General features: G+C 40.9%; 1 protein-coding gene across 1 annotated transcript in view; it reads right to left on the reverse strand.

The window, feature by feature from the left end:
- Window positions 1–514: 514 nt before the first annotated feature.
- The window catches only part of GALNT2 (polypeptide N-acetylgalactosaminyltransferase 2), a 47,044-nt gene continuing 32,714 nt past the window's right edge, over window positions 515–14,844 (reverse strand). Inside the window, exons 11-16 of the mRNA XM_030446703.1 lie at window positions 13,422–13,548; window positions 10,736–10,828; window positions 9,756–9,839; window positions 7,893–8,019; window positions 3,394–3,513; window positions 515–981 (exon numbers count right to left, since the gene is read on the reverse strand). Coding sequence (XP_030302563.1) covers window positions 826–981; window positions 3,394–3,513; window positions 7,893–8,019; window positions 9,756–9,839; window positions 10,736–10,828; window positions 13,422–13,548 — 707 coding nt within the window. The 3' untranslated portion in view covers window positions 515–825. The remainder of the gene's footprint in view (window positions 982–3,393; window positions 3,514–7,892; window positions 8,020–9,755; window positions 9,840–10,735; window positions 10,829–13,421; window positions 13,549–14,844) is intronic.

Below are 14,844 nucleotides of genomic sequence, written 5' to 3' on the forward strand. Positions count from 1 at the left end.
CTGTGCAGATGCATTGGCTTATTCTGCTGTTTTCTCTCTCCTCCTGAGTTTTGTGACCTCCAGTGAGGGTGAAGCAGTAAGAAGCAGATCCAGTTGGCAAAGCAAAAGCATCCAGTGTCAGCAGGGACATCACACTCAGCAGCACAAAACCTGCACCTCCGTGGAGTTTCCCAGCATTCTGATCCAATTTCTGGTTACACAAAGGTCAATCACTTGGTTGATAATTATAGGAGGATGAAAACAGATAAAAATAATTGGGAACTGACAGTATATATACTTTTATATATTTATATTTAGAGTCCATCATAGAAAAGTTCATATTCAAATTACCAAGTACACACAGGAAAAAAAAAAACAAAACCTTCCAAATGACACTTCTGTTTCTGGAAATGACAAACTATGATTTCTATGCAAATGGAGATTTCAAATAACCTTCTCCTAGTAATTTTTCCCACCCTCCCCTCCCACACCCTGTTTCCCACAAGTGTTTCTTCAGTTCCTTTTTTTTTTTTTCTATCATACATCAGTTGTTCCTAGAGTTAATTATCTGCTGTGCAAGAACGTAGCTGAAGACAGAAAGGAACCATTGAAGCCTTCACACCAAGGAGGATTTTGTGCTGCAGTTTTGTCCAGTGACATCTTTGCAGTGTTCCAAGTCCCCTGGATCCCTGGTGTCTGCTTCAGCACTCTCCTAACTTTCAGATCAAGGTGGAATACTGAGGTATATAAGGTCCGTGGAAAGTTTTTTAAGAAATACATCAGTAATTCAATCAAAACTTTGCCCAACTTTGTCTATGAAGCAAAAACTTTTGCTTGCAAGTCCTTCTACTGCTGCAGGTTAAGTGTGAATTTCCACTGTTGTGACAAAGAAGGGCCACAGATCTCCACGGTGAGGCCACCATTCTTGGCATTTCTGCTGTCCAGACAGAGGTTGCTGCCAACGTGTCTCAGTTTAGAGTTGCTTTCAATTTGTTCCCATTTCTGGAAGAGAAAAATAAGAGTTAATTGAGCTGGAAAAGCAGGAAAAGGATCACTTCTACATCCTGTCCTCTGAAGCCTTCATGAGCTGGTGCTTTGGAAAGCTGTGAGAAACTGCAATTATCATAGAATCATAGAATTGGCTGGGTTGGAAGGGACCTCAGAGATCATCAAGTCCAACCCTTGATCCACTCCCACTGCAGTTCCCAGCCCATGGCACTCAGTGCCACATCCAGGCTCTTTGGAAATATCTCCAGACACGGAGAATCCACTACTTCCCTGGGCAGCCCATTCCAATGCCTGAGCACCCTCTCCAGAAAGAAATTCTTTCTCATCTCCAACCTAAACCTCCCCTGGCACAACTTGAGACCTTTTGTGCCCTCTTGTCTTGCTGAGAGTTGCCTGGGAAAAGAGCCCAACCCCCCCTGGCTCCAACCTCCTTTCAGGGAGTTGGAGAGAGTGATGAGGTCTCCCCTGAGCCTCCTCTTCTCCAGCCTCAACACCCCCAGCTCCCTCAGCCCTTCCTCACAGCACTTGTGCTGGATCCCTTCACAGCCTCCTTGCTCTTCTCTGGACCTGCTCCAGCACCTCAAGCTCCTTCCTGAACTTCCTGAGGGGCCCAGAACTGGACACAGGACTCAAGCTGTGGCCTCCCCAGAGCTGAGCACAGGGGCAGAATCCTTCCCTGGACCTGCTGGCCACGCTCTTCCTGAGCCAGCCCAGGATGCCATTGGCCTTCTTGGCCACCTGGGCACACTGCTGGCTCATGGTCACCTTCCTGGCAATCCAGACTCCCAGGTCCCTTTCTGCCTGGCTGCTCTACAGCCACTCTGTGCCCAGCCTGTGCAGTTTTGATGAGCCTTGAATTAAAGCATCCATGTTCTGGCAAGCCTTGCCAAAACCCCTCAGCTACTACACTGCACCAGACACAAACCATACCAAATCATTTCACCCCTTCTCAAATACCCTGTCACACCATGTTACCTGGGTGAAACCTTCAGTCTGAAGGAAAAAAAAAATTAAAAAATCACAGAACCCATCCACACATCAATGGAATTGTGAGCAGAGAGAAGCAAGGAGCAGAATCACCAAAGACAACTTCACAGAAATCCAGCAATCTGTCAGACACCTCCCAGTCATACAGAAGACAACCAGTTCTCTGCTCTCAGAAGCATCTCCAGGGTGATGCCAAGGAGAATAAATCCCAAATAGGGGATTGTTTAATAAAAAATTGGGGTTTTTTTGCTGCATTTCTAACATATTGCACCTGTAAGGCAAGAAAATCTTGCTTTCCTTTTCAGAAAAGGGGCAAAAATATTCTTCCTGCTTCAATGAACAGCACTTGAGTTTTCTACCTTCAAAAAATGAGACAGGGATGCAAGGGAGCTGGCAGAAAAATCAGAACTGGTGACTTAGAAGGAGATAGATGGTTCCATGACTCCATCAAAAAGGTGCCAGGACTGCAAATGGGATTTTCCTCAGGTATGGGAAGGAGATGAAGTCACAAGGCTGCCTTAATAGAAACCCACTGAAGGAGTCCAGTGCTGTTCTAAACAGGGCACAGCTGGAAAGAAGGAAGGAAAGCCAAACCCTGCTCTTCAGAGACACAGACTGCATCATCTTGAGACTTCACAGAAGGCAGAATTCTTCACTGAAACTGTGGGATATGCATCCCACTTCAGGAAGAAGATGTGGCAGCTGAAGACTGATACACACCAACACTCTTGGGAGGGGGGGGGGGTGAAACCTTTTACCTAAGGCCTGTGTTGAGATAACACCTCTGTTTGTTCATGAAATGAGGAGGAAAAAAAAACAACCAAAAAAGCCCAGTGCACAAGCTTAATCCTGCTGCTCTGCAGGAGGATTACAGGAGAAAGAGCAAAGAGAAAACTGGACAGAAGATATGGAACTGCTGGATTCTAGAGGAGAACCCCAAAGATGATATGAGGGATGGAGCATCCCTCCTGTGAATACAGACTGAAAGACTTGGGGTTGTTCAGCCTGGAAAAGAGAAAGCTCCCAGGAGACCTTTCAGTACCTGAAAGGGCTCCAGGAAAGCTGGGGAGGGAATTTTTACAAGGGTGTGGAGTGATAGGACAAGAGGGAATGGTTTTAAACTGGAACAGAGATTTAGGTCAGACATTAAAAGGAAATTCTTCAGTGTGAGCACAGTGAGACCCTGGCACAGGATCAAAACCCAAGAAGGTTGTGGCTGCCCCATCCCTGGAAGTGTCTCAGGTCAGGCTGGATGGGGCTTGGAGCATCCTGGGCTGTGGGAGGTGTCCCTGCCCCTGGAAAGGGGTTGGAACTGGATGAGCTTTGAGGTCCCTTCCAACCCAACCCATTCTGTGATTCCTTCATCCTTATTCCCAGCCCTGGTTCTCTGTTTGCAGAGTGCATTTGGGACACACTTACCTGTCTGCTGTCATTTTCTCTGCAGCCCTGAAGTTTTATTAGTGAACCAGGTGCTCTGTCCACAACAGTAAGGCACAAATCCATATGTTTCACTGACTTGTCCTTTGTCAAGGCCCATTCCTAGAAATAAAAGAAAAACAAAGCATGGCTGTGTTAGCAGACACCATTCTGTACAAGGTGCATAATTAACACAGGTTTAAATCCTGTCAATGGCTACATATGAACACTCAAACAGTTCACTGCTTCCCATAGAGCAGGAGATGGAAAAAAAAAAAAAAAAAGCCTGTTTGCAAATGCAATAATTCCAGTTGCTTCAGTATTCCCAAGCCAGCTCTGGGTCTGGCTGGCTGTTTGCTCCCTCTGCTGGCTTTGCACAACTACAGTGGGCAGGCAAGCAGGTCCTCAGCTTTCAAATATTAATCTAGTTTTATGTATTATATATAAAATTATCTATTCATTTTTATCTGTCTGCATTTGTGTATTACACACCCCTCATATTTTCTAAGTAGGAAAGATTTATTTATATGTACAGAAATATATATCTATAAAATTATCTCTATATTATATATATATATAAAATTATCTGTTCATTTATTTCTGTCTGCATTTGTATATTACACACCCCTCATATTTTCTATGTAGGAAAGATTTATGTATATGTACAGAAATATATATTTATAAAATTATCTATATATTATATATAAATATATTATATATAAAATTATCTATTCATTTATTTCTGTCTGCATTTGTGTATTACACACCCCTCATATTTTCTATGTAGGAAAGATTTATGTATATGTACAGAAATATATATTTATAAAATTATCTGTATATTATATATATTATGTATAAATATATTATATATAAAATTATCTATTCATTTATTTCTGTCTGCATTTGTATATTACACATCCCTCATATTTTCTACGTTGAAAAGATTTGTGTATATGTACAAAAATATCATTATTTACATTAAAACCCCTCCAAGCTTGGGCTGCAGCATCACTGCCCACCCTACCCACCCACTTAAAAAGTTTCTGTACAGTGAGCAAGGTGATAGGAACCACCAGAAAGCAATATGCAAGCATCCCAAACCCAGGGGGAGAGGGAGAACCTTCCTTCCTATTCAAAGGTGTGATGTACAACAATTAAAAACAAATTAAACAATTTAAATATGCAGCTTCTTAAATAGAGAGCAAAGTGAAGCTGTTCCCAGCCTGATCCTGTGCTACTGTTCAGCTTCTCCCCATTCCTTTCTCCCCTGGTCTCCAAGTTCCAGATTTGTCTTCATTTCTCTAATAATTCCTTGAGGAAGGAAGCTGATTGATCAACTAAAGCCACATTAATTTATCAAATCATGCTCATTGCTACTTAAAAAGGGTTCCTATTCAAAGGTGTGATGTACAATAATTAAAAACAAATTAAACAATTTAAATATGCAGCTTCTTAAACAGAGAGCAAAGTGAAGCTGTTCCCTGCTTATTTGACCTCAGCCTGATCCTCTGCTGGTGTTCAGCTTCTCCCCATTCCTTTCTCCCCTGGTCTCCAAGTTCCAGATTTGTCTTCATTTCTCTGATAATCCTTTGAGGAAGGAAGCTGATTGATCAACTAAAGCCACACTAATTTATCAAATCATGCTCATTGCTACTTAAAAAGGGTTCCTATTCAAAGGTGTGATGTACAATAATTAAAAACAATTTAAACAATTTAAATATGCAGCTTCTTAAATAGAGAGCAAAGTGAAGCTGTTCCCAGCCTGATCCTCTGCTGGTGTTCAGCTTCTCCCCATTCCTTTCTCCCCTGGTCTCCAAGTTCCAGATTTGTCTTCATTTCTCTAATAATTCCTTGAGGAAGGAAGCTGATTGATCAACTAAAGCCACATTAATTTATCAAATCATGCTCATTGCTACTTAAAAAGGCACAGTTAGGTTTTCTCTAGCAACTGAAAAGGAAGCAGAATTGTGTAATACAAAACTTTATATATAAAGGGCCAACCAGGCTACATTTAGATGTTATTTTGTAAGCAATGAGTGTTTCAGAAAGAAACTAAACTACTAATCTCATCCTATTTTTTTTTTTTTATATTCTTCTTTTTTCTACCTATTTTCAGACAGCATAAGTGAATTTTTGGCTTGCATAATCACTTTCAAACTCTGAAGATTTAACAATGATTGAATTCATTTGGGAACAGATGGTCAGGAAACAATCAGAATTTTTATCCCACAAGCTTACAAGTAACTGTGGTCTCACAGGTAGCAAATACCACATTATGCAATAATGACAATTATGCAAAGCAAAGGCAGGAGAACTCTCTGTATACCTTTACTTTTTTCCAAACCCAAAAGCTGAAATCTTTTCCTTCCACTCTCAATGTGTAAAATATTTTCCACTATGTTCATCTCTAATGACAGCAAAATTCCTTGCCTACTCAGTTCTGTCCAGCTCCTAAGATGTCAAAAGGAATCCTTAATGATAATAATTACTTATGTTATTCTCAGAGCTTATCAGGACTCACAACTACCTCTGAAAAAGATATCCCCCCCTTATGAGATTTCTATTGAGTAGTGACAGCTGAAAATACCACCAGGAATGACTAAAACTTGTGTTTGAGAACCCTGCAGCCAGGGAAGTGAGAGCCTTGAAAAAATTGCTCTAAACACCTTCACTTTTCAAACAAAAGGCTGCAAGAGCCCCAGACACAACAGAAATCCCCCAAGGAATGAAGGCATTTAAAACCCAAAAGTATTTTCTTCACCAAAGCTCTGCTGCTGGAGACATCTCTGTGCTGGCCCTTCATGGTCTGAGAACCAGGGTATAAAATGGGTTCTCCACCAGTGATCTGGGACTGTGATTTGCTATAATTGGGACAAGATCCAGCAAATTCCACTACACCAGAAGAGAGGAAAAATTGGAAGCAGTTTCTGTGTGTGCTCAAGGCCCAGGACAGCTCTGTGTAATGATTTGAAAAATCAGGACTTCTAAAAAAACCTGTCTTAAATCTGAAATATCAAGTTAGTAGAACACCACTGACCTGAAAGCTTCTCTTTCTGCCAAAGTGCATTTTTTACCTTTGGCTATAATCCTAAATATTGGCACCTAATTGTCAAATACACCACAACTTCTTCAGCTCTTGAGAGATACCTTTTTTTTTTTGAGGTAGATACCTTTTTAATCACCAAATTCCATCAACCTGATGGGAGGGAAGGAGGGCAGAAATCCCACTTTTTACTGTTATTTTGGTTTTAAGTTGTGTTGAGCATGGAGTGCACTCTTCAAATTATAGGAAAAGGTCTTCACATCCTGTAACATCTGAGTGCTCTTAATCCCAAGAGCCTTTAAATCCTCTTGAAAAGAAGAGGTGCAGATTTAAAGACTGATTTGCTCCTTAATCCTTCTCCCATGCTGAGCTGACTCTGTTCTTGCCCTCCCATCCAATATGATGGACATAAAACCTACTTTTGATCCACTCTGCCTCTCTGAATCTTTCTGAATGTCCTCTCAAAGGGACTTGTTCAAAGTGTAAATTGGTTTGGCAAGGTCAGCTCCACAGAAGAAATCACACACAAAAAAAGAGGGTGAGATCCAGGGGAGGGGAGTTTGAAAGAAAAAGCCAAGTTTGTGTGTGTGTGTGTATAGAGAGAATAAACAATATCACCAAAAATTTCCCCAGCCTTCAATTTTTACCAAAGGTACCCAAAATCTTAATCTGACATTTGATTTATAGCCAGGTTGATTCTGAAAATAATTTAGTGACAAAGCAGCACACAAACCAGAGAGCACTTATGGATGTATTTCATGAGTGATAACTGGAATCACAGCTGCATAAAGAGATTCTTTAAAATAAATGCTGCTCTTGTTTACTGATTTGGCACCTTTGCAGAGCAGAAGTAGAATGGATTTGTTGAAACCCTCCATTTATTGTGTGTTATATGCTATAACATCTGGGTACTTCTGTTTTCTAGAAACTGGGATTTAAAACAGTTTTTTTAATGCCCTGATACTACAAATTGGAAATTGCTAATTGGGCATCACACCAAAGCACTGTTCTATTTTGCTGACCTTAGGCCACATGCTTAATAAAACCCAAATCTTTTCTTAAGTAGAAGTCCCACAACCTCCCCCTGCTTCCCCACTACCCCAAAATAATCAAATGCAAACAGTTAACTGAAACACAAGTTAAAAACTCCTAGGAAGGAGGTGACTTCCTCTGGTGTAAAAGCAAACATCAGTGAAGACAAAGGAAAGGGATAATCTGATGCATCCTGAATGAATCTGTGGGCTGAGATTCTAATCCTAAAAATGTAAAATTTATTTGAGGGAGAAGTAATTCAGCCAATCTGTTATCAAAACTGATCTGCTGATTCACATCCATCTTCCCATCACCAGTACAACTGTACCTTTTTCATTTAAAGCTTTCACTTCTTTTTTTTTTTTGTTTGTTTGTTTATTTTGTTTTCAATTGCACACTGTGGGGAAAAAATTAATGGTATACAGACCTGGTTTCCCCCGGCATTATGACATTCATAAACTCCAACAACACCATCTGCAAAATGGCCCAAAGTGTCAAGGCAATTGGTACCCTGCTGCAAAGCCCCAAAAGCTATATCTTGATGATCAGGTACCCTAAAATAAAACCAGAAATATCTGCTTAATTCAGTTTCTTCTTGAATTTTTTTTTCTTTGATTTCTTTTTCAACTCCTTGATTTACTCAAGAGTATTTTGAAGATGAGAGGTTAAAGATGAGTGGTGACTGCTCTCTGGAAATCTCAATCATTTTCTGAGGAGGGAAAGCAATTATCTGATCAGGAACTGATCAAACACAAGGAAGCTTGCAAGCTTAGGACAGAATACAAACTTAAAAAGAATAAGGATGAACATACAAACTCAGCACAAAAAGCAAATTAAAGGTGACCTAACATCATCATTTAAGGTCACTGAAGCTTAATGCTATGAGTAAAGGCCATCAAGCCTACAGCTTGTGGCAGAAAGGAGTTAGGAATTAAAAAAAATAAATAAATCAGAGTTTTCCTGATATTTATTTTCTGATGGTTGCACATAAAGTGAACTCATAGAGTAAGGAAATACCTAAAGAAACCCTTTCAACAAAGTACTGTTGTGGGGTAGAGACCATGAGTTTATGTAAAAACATAAACAGTGAAGAAAGGACATGTTAGTTCCTTTTAAAATTTCTGACTATAATATTAATATAAAAATTCAAGCCAGGAGAACAAGGATGTAAGAGGTGACACAGAGTAAGCTGATGTTACACTGCAGTAACACTTCAGGTAGCACATTTTCCAGGAGAGCTTTCAAGATGAGGGGTTTGTTTTTCCTGACAAAACAAACAAAAAATAAATATCCTCTAGCACTTCTAAGAGAAAATAATGAATAATTTTAGCATCACCCCAGCATCATCACCATAGCTCAGCATCCCCCTGGTTTATGAGACTCTTTAGTAGGTGTGGATCTGTGTGTGTTTCACTAGGGCTATAATGGCTGGTGCTTTTACATTCCAAGCCTGGATGCCACTAGCAGTTACTTGACCCTACTGACATGAAAAAACCCCTAAAAACCCCAAATATTCTTAATAAGCCACACAGAGTATCTTACCATGACACTACCAGTATTAGTTTGACAGCAGACAAACTGATTTATAGACTTGCATCTAACAGACATATTTATTAATAGGTTATTAATCAAAAAAACTTTTTATCCTTTCAAAAAGTGATAATCTTTCTCTTTGAGGATTTTTCCTCCAAGATTAGCTCATGTTATGGAAACAGTTAGGAATGTTATCCCTCATTTCTCCCTTCTCCACCCCAAAAAAAAACCCCAATCCCAACCCTAGTGATTATCCAGTGACAGTGAACAGGAGACAGAAAGAGCTTCTTAGAATCTTGGGCATCTGCCCTTGGCTCCCAAAAATACAAGGCTGTTTTGTCTGCTTTGTTCTTTTATTGTAGTGAGATTGAGTCTCCTCACTCAGCCAGGAATGTGCTTAGGTGAAGGCAAAAGCTTTCAAGGGACAAGAGCATAGAGGACAGGGCACTTCTGAGCAAAAGGTTTGTGTAGGAGACTGACTCCAGGCTCAGGTAAGTTGAGTCCTTTGGATACTCTTTAAAATACCTGCTACTGCAGCTGTAGTTGTGGTAAGCAGAAAAAGCAGCTTGCTAGGGGAAAAAAGGCTCTTTAGGAATAGAACTGATTAAACCCAAAATCCTCTAAGCCCGCATCACCGCTCCCTCAAAGAAATTCAAAAACATCCTTTATATCCAAGGAAGAAGAAAGAGAAACTGATGATTTCTAGGGAGGGCAAAGAAGAGAAGTCCACAGCTCCCTTGATTCAGCCCAAACTCACCGTAACTCAGGATAAACATTTTCAAGATACCACTTGAAGGGTTTGCAGCTGAGTCTCTTTCTGAGTTCCATCCGGCTTTGAATACTAAAGGGGGAAAAAAGGAGCAGCTTTAAATGGGGCTGCTGCCTTCATTTACATTAAAGAATACACAGAAAACTCAAGACCAGTAGAAGTAGAATCATAGAATCATAGAATTAGCCAGGTTGGAAGGGACCTCAGAGATCATCTAGTCCAACCCTTGACCCACCGGAGCAGTTGCTAGACCATGGCACTGAGTGCCACATCCAGTCTTTTTTTAAATGTCTCCAGGGACGGAGAATCTACCACCTCACCGGGCAGTCCATTCCATAGCCTGATCACCCTCTTCATGAAGAAATTCTTTCTAATATCTAACCTAAACCTCCCCTGGCACAACTTAAGACTGTGTCCTCTTGTCTTGTTGAAGGTCGTCTGTGAAAAGAGTCCAGTTCCCACCTCGCTACAGCCTCCTTTCAGGTAGTTGTAGACAGCAATGAGGTCTCCCCTGAGCCTCCTCTTCTTCAGGCTGAACAGCCCCAGCTCTCTCAGCCTCTCCTCATAGGGTCTGTGCTCGAGTCCCTTCACCAGCCTGGTTGCCCTCCTTTGGACCTGTTCCAGAACCTCTACATCCTTCTTAAACTGAGGGGCCCAGAACTGGACACAGTACTCGAGGTGTGGCCTAACCAGTGCTGAGTACAGGGGAAGAATCACCTCCCTGGACCTGCTGGTGACGCTGTTTCTGATACAGGCCAGGATGCCATTGGCCTTCTTGGCCACCTGGGCACACTGCTGGCTCATGTTCAGTTTCTTGTCGATGCAGACTCCCAGGTCCCTCTCTGTCTGGCTGCTCTCCAGCCACTCTGTCCCCAGCCTGTAGCGCTGCATGGGGTTGTTGTGGCCAAAGTGCAGGACCCGGCATTAATATAAGTGTTACTTATATTTTAAAGAGAATTAGCACTTACTTGCCATAGGGTACATTCCTGGCTGAAGGCACTGCTGCATAATAGAAATTTTTATACTCATCCATCCAGACTTCTGCTGCCCTGCGTGTATTTCTAGGGACAAGCACATGAAACACAGGTTATCTCTATTTCCTCTACCTGCAATTAAACCATGTCATTCATCCCTGGGTTGATTTTAACCTTTCCTAGTCCTATGTACTCAGCTGCCTCAAGCCAGGCAGAAGATTCCCCGTTAAAGACCTAAATAGCAGGCAACCATTAGGAGAATAACACAACTGAAACCCATGCACTAGAGTGAAATGTGGTTTTTTTCCACATTCATCATTGCTGCAGGTTTTAGTCAAGAATTTATTACACATCTTTGAGTTCTTCCCACAAACTTCATTACGTTGTGGTTGTGTTGATTTTTTTTTTTTCAAAAATAACTTGACAGAAGCCAAATAGAGTGAGTGTTCACCTGGAAAAGCAAGTTTCTTGGAAACATAAAAATCTCAACAACAGGCAGTATTTTATATGGTCTGTCACCTTTTTAAAAACAGATATGCTAACACAGGCAAGATAACCTTTCAGTCTTCATCCTGCTCCTACCAAGGCACTCAAAGTTCCAGCAGGACATCAGCTGTCCTGGCATTTAAGACCATGAACCAAATGAGTCTGCTGCAAGAGATCCAGTCACTAAAAAAATATCTGTAATGCTTTAAAATTCAAGAGAGGTTACTTATCAATAAATATGAAAACCACCAGCCTAAATTCTTTACTTTTAATCAAAGGAATTTCTGTATTCATGTAACTGGTGCCCTTCTGGACTGCAAGAGGCTGATGTCTTTTTCTGGCTTTTATGTAAGACTTATTTACTTCCATTGTTTGTAAGTTAATGCATTGAAAATCAAGTCATATTTCACTTGCAACTGCCAAGCTCTGAAGCTTATTTTACATTTGGCACTAAGTTCATTTCAAGCAACTGGAGTAAAGTCAGTCAGCCAGTAACTTCTTCAACACAATTTTCCCATTCAAAGCCAAAATTTGGTAAGGATCAAGTGAGTTCTTCTTGCAAGTCACTGAGAAGGAAGGAGATGAGGAAGAAAAAAAAGTGACAAGACAAACCTCAATCATTTTTTGTTTAAAGATTGCTTTTCCCTTGCAAAGACTCCTTTAGCAAAATCCCACTGAATCCAGATTAAGAGAGATATTTCAGTTTATCTTCACTTGCACTCTCTCAGGCCTGTGGAAGTGTCAACCAACCACTCAGCATCTGTCCCTGTTCCTTGCTCAGCCATCAGCTTGGCTGCCCCCAGGCCAAACAGATTTTGGTGGTAGACAGAAAATATTTGGTTTATTAGGGCTTAACTCCTCCAAAAGGGCTTTCAAGGCCTGAACAGATGCCTGTAGCATGTTTCCCCATGCTCAAGGATCAACACTTCAGGCTTAGTGTGGCAGATACAAACCCAGTGTGGATGCTGAGAACTGCCTGAACCAGTAAGACAGGCAGGATACTGAAGGACAAAATGTAGGGTGGACTCAGAACTTAAAGCTGAGCCACAGTTCCTAGAATGGTTTGGGTTGGAAGGGACCTTAAAGCTCATCTATTTCCAACCCTCTGCATGGGCAGGGACACCTCCCACACCCCAGGTTGCTCCAAGCCCCATCCAGCCTGACCTTAAAAACTTCCAGGGATGGATGGGGCTTCCACCACCTCTCTGGGCAACCTGTGCCAGGGTCTCACCACCCTCAGGGGGGAAAAATTTCTTTTTAATGTCTGAATCCTTCTTCCAGCTTAAAACCATTCAGCAGAGGATTCCAGGACAAACTGCATCCCCCTGCATCCTCCTGTCAGAGGACAGGTGATGGTACAAATTAAGAAGTCTGTGAGACCAGCACAGATTCCAGAACCAAGTTTCTTGCTCTTAGGCATAGCTGAGAATTCTGTGTTACAAGGGAACACAGGGCATTAGAGCAATTACAAGGGAACCATTACCTTAGGCTCTTCATTTTCTCATTGTTAAAATTGATTCAGGTATTGTCATATTGGTTTGACACTCAAAAAGGTTACTGAGGAAAACAAGAGCTACCACCACATATTGAATCAACAGCAAAATTAACAGGGAGGTTCATCTAAGCCCTTAATACTGCAGTTCATTAGCTCCATAGAAAATGCATTTTTAAACACTCAGGGAATACAGTATAGAACGAAGCTGCCAAGAGGCAGACAAAAATGCCAGAATCAGTCTATATAATCACTTGAATATCCCATACTGATAATGTCTCTACAAAAATCAAGCAAAGCATATTCATAACTCAAGTGTAGGTTGGCTTCTTAGGGAATGATGTAACTATTTTTATAAAATTAAGATTTATGAGCTGGTTCTGAAAATAAAGCCTCCTTTAAAACCAAACAAACCTCAAATTCTCAAAATTAATAGAATGTCAAGCTAAGCATTTCCTTCTTTTCCAGATCCTCAGGCTGTGTCTAGGAGAATTTTCCTTTTTTCAGCTCCCAGGCTCTTCTCTCAATCTGTGTGACTGCCTCGACATCATTAATTTCCTTTTAATGAATATTTTTCCATGCTAGCTAATACAGTGAACATTTCTAAAGGCAAGATTCTTGCTATTAAATTACTGCCACCTGCTGATCATCCGAAGAAATCCAAACCACTGCTTTTTTAGCTAGAGAAGACTGAACAGGTACCTTGCAAACACAGTTCCACTGCCCCCAGGGAAGGTGTAGGGATGCTGCTTGCGGAAGACATGTCCCACCCTGCTGCAAGGGATGATCTCCAGGCTCCCTCCACACTGCCAAACTCTGAATGAGATCTCTGAAATCCAAACAGGAATGAAAGGCCAACAGCCCCAAATGATGTCATTTTGTTATATATAAGGAAGGTTTTATTCAATCAAGTCGTTTTCTGAGGAATTCTGGGATAAACAAAGGTAAAGCTAAGAATTTCTTATTTTCCAAGCTCAAGAGAAAGATTCATATTAACTTGGGAGCAAAACTGTATGTCTTATCTAAAAATACCAGCATTCCTCAAATTCACAGACCACACTGCAATTTGCCAGAGTTAATTCAGGTCTGCAAGTACCATTAGAGTGATTTATCTACAGGGTATGCAACAGCTGATACACTTAACAGAGAAATTTATGATCTAGTTGCTAAAAAATCTTTTCAGCTAAAGATGGAATAACACAGTGGATAAAATCAAGGCTTGTTGAAGCAATCCATAGGTTCAGCCTGGTAACTTGCAACAGCAGATAACCAACACTAACCCAAACACTGACCATGAAGAGATTAAATCATGCCAATCTTCATTTGAAAACAGACTGAATAAAGATGAATAAACCTGAAGGTTTTGGACCTGTCTAAGCCAATCTCATGCACTGACCCAGCTCGTGAGAATTAAATTCTTTTACACAAATGGAAATATTTATACACCTCTCTCAACTCAGAACATTGGACATCAGAAGGTGCTGAGCACTGATGGAAAACTTGTCCTCATTCCTTCCAGTAAGAAGGATGCTTCCAGCAGCACTCTCAATTTTGATGGTTTCCTCTTTAATCCATCAGCTGGTACCAGTTACTGAGTGCCACCCTTAGCTTCAAACCTCTTCAAAATCAGTGTCCATTCTCCCTCCATGGAGAAAAGGGAACAGAATGCAGCAGGAGCAACACAAACAGTGTTTTGCATGCAGTCTGCTCACCTTGAGTAAGATGCTGTTGCTTGTGCCCTTTCCTGCTATCAATTACCAAAGCATAAAAGCAGCTGCTGTATTTCCAGAAAAAAACCTCAGTTACTCAAGTACATGCTTGCACTTAATCAAATATTTAAGACCTCTACTGGCAAGAGAGGTTTTCAAAGCAAATGTAAGTACTGCTGCAGTAAGTTTATCCAATGGTTTCCCAGGATATTTAAAAAAAAGTGAAAAATTGTTATATTCATATTGATCCAATTTAGCAATATGCACCCACTACAGTGAGAAAACAAACACTGAAAGTAATTGCTCAAAATAGGAGAAGTTTCTTCAAGTATTGCCTGGGAAGGTCAGCAACTGGACTATAAGGATGCCCCTTCCAGTTTTTCAGTTCCTCACAAGAGTGTTAAACCCACAGTTAT

This window comes from Calypte anna, chromosome 3 (assembly GCF_003957555.1).
Source record: "Calypte anna isolate BGI_N300 chromosome 3, bCalAnn1_v1.p, whole genome shotgun sequence".
NCBI lineage: Eukaryota > Metazoa > Chordata > Aves > Apodiformes > Trochilidae > Calypte > Calypte anna.